Source organism: Thermobia domestica, chromosome 12 (genome assembly GCF_964235325.1).
Source record: "Thermobia domestica chromosome 12, izTheDome1.hap1.1, whole genome shotgun sequence".
NCBI lineage: Eukaryota > Metazoa > Arthropoda > Insecta > Zygentoma > Lepismatidae > Thermobia > Thermobia domestica.
This window is the reverse complement of record NC_137465.1, coordinates 157,932,636-157,937,395: the sequence shown is the minus strand read 5'-3', so window position 1 is coordinate 157,937,395 and position 4,760 is coordinate 157,932,636. Positions and strand designations below refer to the sequence as shown.

The 4,760-nt window shown below is 38.4% G+C and overlaps 2 protein-coding genes across 2 annotated transcripts; both read left to right on the top strand.

Annotated features, from left to right (window-relative positions):
• Positions 1–1,310: 1,310 nt before the first annotated feature.
• LOC145666155 (uncharacterized) lies at positions 1,311–1,856 on the top strand. Its single transcript, XM_081733235.1, has one exon. It carries the CDS (start codon positions 1,311–1,313, stop codon positions 1,854–1,856), a length of 546 nt encoding a protein of 181 aa, XP_081589361.1.
• Positions 1,857–2,093: 237 nt separating this feature from the next.
• LOC145666154 (uncharacterized) lies at positions 2,094–4,358 on the top strand. The gene is made up of 3 exons (XM_081733234.1): positions 2,094–2,306; positions 2,973–3,530; positions 3,729–4,358. Exons 1-3 carry the CDS (start codon positions 2,094–2,096, stop codon positions 4,356–4,358), a joined length of 1,401 nt encoding a protein of 466 aa, XP_081589360.1.
• Positions 4,359–4,760: the final 402 nt, after the last annotated feature.

Here is a 4,760-nt window from a genome sequence, read left to right as displayed (position 1 = left end):
AACTATTTTCATTTTTAGAAGGTCGTTGTCAAATGTTAGAGAACATTCGTCCTACTCAATCTGAAAGTACTTATGACAACAAAAGTGTAGATTCCAAAGCAAAAAGAAAGAATAACAGTCAAGTGAATGCGTTTGTTACTGTGCTTCCAAATGCATGTAATATTTGCCGTAGCAAAGAAACGCATGCTGTTTTTCGCTGCCCAGAATTTCTGAGTGCTAACATTAATCAAAGAAAGGAGCTCGTGAAGCAAAATAAATTATGTTTTAATTGCTTAGGTAATAAACATCAAGTAAAGGCATGCAAATCAAGTACTTGTAAGAAATGTAATTTTAAGCATAATACACTGTTGCATGAAGATACTACTCAGGAGGCTACTAACAAAGACAGTTCAAGCAAAACAAATAACAATAATACTAACGTACCTAAAGTTAAGGAACAGAACCAGGTTAAAGTTCAACCACAGGACTCTTATTGCTCATTTAAGATTAATTATGGTCAGCAGGTCTTATTAGCAACAGCGTTAGTTAACGTAACAGACACTAAAGGTCGTTTTCAACAATGCAGAGTGTTATTAGATGCAGCGTCTCAATCGAATTTTGTAAGCGAAGCTTTAGTTCATAGATTAGGTCTCAAGAAAACGAAAAATCGTGTTCCCATTATAGGTATCAATTCTGTAACCTCCGAAGCTCAGTACAGTGTTGAAGTTCATATTTATTCAAGAACATGTGATTTTAATGCAGTGGTCGATTGTTTAGTATTGCCAAACATTACAGGTTGCATACCTTCTAAGGATATTGATTACAGTAATTGGAACTTGCCAAAAGATATCTGTTTAGGCGATCCAAATTTTAATCGCTCGTCGTCAGTGGACATGCTTATAGGTGCGGGGTTATTCTACAGTCTCCTCGAGCCAGGCCAGAAGACTAGAAAAGGAAATTATCCAGTTTTGCAGGAAACGAAGCTAGGATACGTTGTCGTCGGAAATATGCCTTCAATACCCGAAGAAGCCAACCAGTCGGTAATTTCATGTTTTGCTCAGATGGAGACAGACTTGGATACACAATTGAGAAATTTCTGGGAACTCGAAGATCTTCAGACTAAGATTTACACGCCGGAAGAAGAAAATTGTGAGAAGCATTTTTTAAAAAATACAACCAGAAATGGAGATGGAAGATTTATTGTCAAATTACCAAAGAAGGAAGAGAATGCAGCTTTAGGAGAGTCTTACAACATGGCACTACAAAGATTTAAGCAGCTTGAATGAAGATTGCTACAAAATCCTGAGTTTCATAAACAATATGCCGCCTTCATGGATGAGTATTTAAGTTTGGGTCACATGCGAAAAGTTACAGAAGAAGACGTGAACAGCAGCAGCAGTTGTTATCTTCCACATCATCCTGTATTCAAGATGGACAGTACAACAACTAAATTAAGAGTGGTTTTTGATGCAAGTGCAAAAACGTCTAATGGCAAATCATTGAATGACATTCTTCAAGTTGGGCCAATTGTTCAAGATGACTTGTACTCCATTATTTTAAGGTTTCGGTTGTATCCAGTTGCATTTACAGCAGACTTAGAGAAAATGTACCGCCAAATATTAATTCATGATGAGGACAAGTGTTTACAACGCATCCTTTGGAGAAATTCAGTAGAAGAACCGATCCAGTCGTATGAGTTACAAACAGTGACGTACGGGACTTCGTCAGCGTCCTTCTTGGCAACAAGATGTCTGAAGCAAATAGCGGAGGAAAATTCCAAGGAATTTCCAGAAGCAGCAGAAGTAATAAAACACAATTTCTACATTGATGATGTGTTAAAATCAGTACCAAACGTGTCAAAGGCCTTAGAACTATAGAAGGATCTTATTAATATTTTAAGCAGAGCAGGTTTCAAGCTTTGTAAATGGAGTTCTAACAAAGAAGAAGTACTTCAAGGAGTTCCTGAAGACTTCAGGGAAAACCAACAGCCAATCATACTTGGTCAGCAAGACGGTGTTAAGACTTTAGGAATAGCATGGATTCCATTAACAGACAAACTTATAATTTCGAACAAAATTTGTAAAAATGGAACTGCAGTAGAAAGTAAGGTTGCAATGACAAAAAGACAAGTCGTCAGTATAGTGTCATCTATCTTCGATCCATTAGGTCTAATCGCTCCAATTGTCATCAAATACAAGAATTTCTTACAGAAGTTGTGGAAGACAGGGATGGATTGGAATGACCCATTAGACAAAGTCCTACAAGTTGAGTGGAATCAATTAATGTCTTGGCTACCTGCGATGGCGAAGATACAAATTACAAGAAACGTAATGTCTTCGGAGAACGTTAAGGAAATTCAATTACATGGTTTTTGCGATGCAAGTGAAGAAAATTTTGGAGCAGTAGTGTACATCAGGGCTACAGACGAACAAGGAAACATTGAAGTCAATTTACTTTCTTCAAAGTCGAAGGTTGCACCACTGAAGAAGCAAACTTTGCCTAGATTGGAATTATGTGGAGCACTGTTACTTTCGAAGCTAATAGACAAAACGCTATCCATATTGAATATAGAGGTCAGTGGTATACACCTGTGGACAGACTCGACGATAGTTTTGTCATGGATCAAATTATCTCCCAATCGTTGGAAGACATTTGTATCCAACAGGGTGGCTCAAATTCAGAGAATCACATCAATCAATCAATGGCCCCACGTGCCTAGTAAAGAAAATGCGGCAGACATAGTTAGTCGAGGAGCGGATCCCAACACTCTTATTCAGTCTCGAGAGTGGTGGCATGGTCCAGAGTTTCTTCACACAGCAGAATGGCCATGTCAAGAACAAAATGAGCCAGCTAATATTCCAGAAGAGAAGAAAGTCATGATAAGTTTGGTGGCAGTTCATGAAACAAGCTTTATGAAAAGGTATTCATCGTTAAACAAAATGTTGAGAGTAGTAGCATATTGTTTGCGATTTAAACATAATTGTCTTTCCAAGAAATTAGAAAGAAAAACCGATAGTCTTGACGCTTCGGAACTTCGTTTAGCGTTACACAGATGTATCAAGATAGTACAGCATACTACTTATCATGAAGAAATATTGAACTTGCAGCAACAAATGGAAGTTTCAACCAAGAGCCCAATCAAGGATCTTTTTCCATTTCTGGACACGGAAGGAATGCTAAGAGTAGGAGGAAGATTGGAGCATTCAAACTTGGAGTACGACAACAAGCATCAATTCATCGTACCTGCAGAACATCATTTCACCCATCTGATAGTCAAAGAAGAACATAAAAGGTTGCTTCATGCAGGACCACAGCTTCTTATTGCATCTTTGCGTACCAGATATTGGATTCCAAGAGCTAAGAAGATGGTCAAGGCAATAGTACACAATTGTTTGGTTTGTTTCAAGTGGAGATCAACAAGTTCATCACAGTTAATGGGACACTTACCCAAGGAAAGAGTAAATGAAGCAAGACCATTTGTACACGTGGGAGTGGACTACGCAGGATTCTTTTATGTCAAGCCCACAATTCGCAGCAAAATTCAAATGAAGGTATATGCAGCGTTGTTCATCTGTTTAGCCACTAGAGCAGTTCACATAGAAATAGTTTCAGATTTAACTTCTCAAGCTTTCATCGCAGCATTGAAGAGATTTGTTGCTAGGCGAGGTAAATGCTTATCTATCTGTAGCGACAATGGTTCAAACTTTGTTGGCGCCAATCGAGAATTGCAACAATTTTTTGAATCCAAGACTAACAGAAAGGACATCCTGGAACACTCAGCTCAAGAAGGTTTAGAATGGAAATTCATTCCTGCCAGATCTCCTCACATGGGGTCATGGGAAAGTTCAATAAAATCCATGAAGTACCACCTACGGCGTGTAGCAGGAACTGCAAGTCTGACATACGAAGAGTTAAACACGTTACTTATTCAAATTGAAGCCATTCTAAATTCAAGACCATTGACAGCCATTTCCAACGATCCTACAGATCCAATGTATCTCAGTCCAGGACATTTTTTGATGGGAGCTACACTTCTCAGCCTTCCGGAACCAGATCTACTGGACGTACCTATCAACAGATTAGGAAGATGGCAACGGATTCAACAAATGAAGCAGCATATTTGGAAACGTTGGTCAAGGGATTACCTCAACCAGTTACAACAAAGAAGAAAATGGAAGTCAGCTCAGCCTAATCTACAACCGGGCATGGTCGTATTGTTAAAAGAAGACAATGTTCCTCCTCAAGTGTGGAAGTTAGGTGTGATTGAAGAAGTTCATCCGGGCAGTGATAATTTAGTGCGAGTGGCAACTGTGAAGTGTAAAAGTGGCATTTTTCGGCGTAGTGTTGCTAAGCTAATTCCTTTACCCCTAGAATATTAATTGATTGTGTCCAATCAAGGAGGGGGAGGATGGATAAGCTTGCATATGTGCATCATTTTTATTCATATTAGTTTCATTTTTTGTATATAGTTTAGTGGTTTAGTGAATTCTTTGTGATTCTTTTAGTGATTTTTCTTGTGAGTTTTAGTGAGTTGTGTTTGCATTGGCTGGCAACAGTGCCTTCAGTGTGCTATTCAAGTTGTGTCTCTGCATTCGACAACGTGTTGCGAAGTGCAACTAGGCAAGCATATTCATTAATAGTTTAGAAAAACATATTTATTCATAGTCTTTAGAGAAACACATGTTCATTCATAGACAAGATTTACATGTTCTTAACGGTGTTTTAGAGTGCTACTCAGTTTATGTGTGATCGAAGACAAAGTATGATGGTTAGCAAGCAAC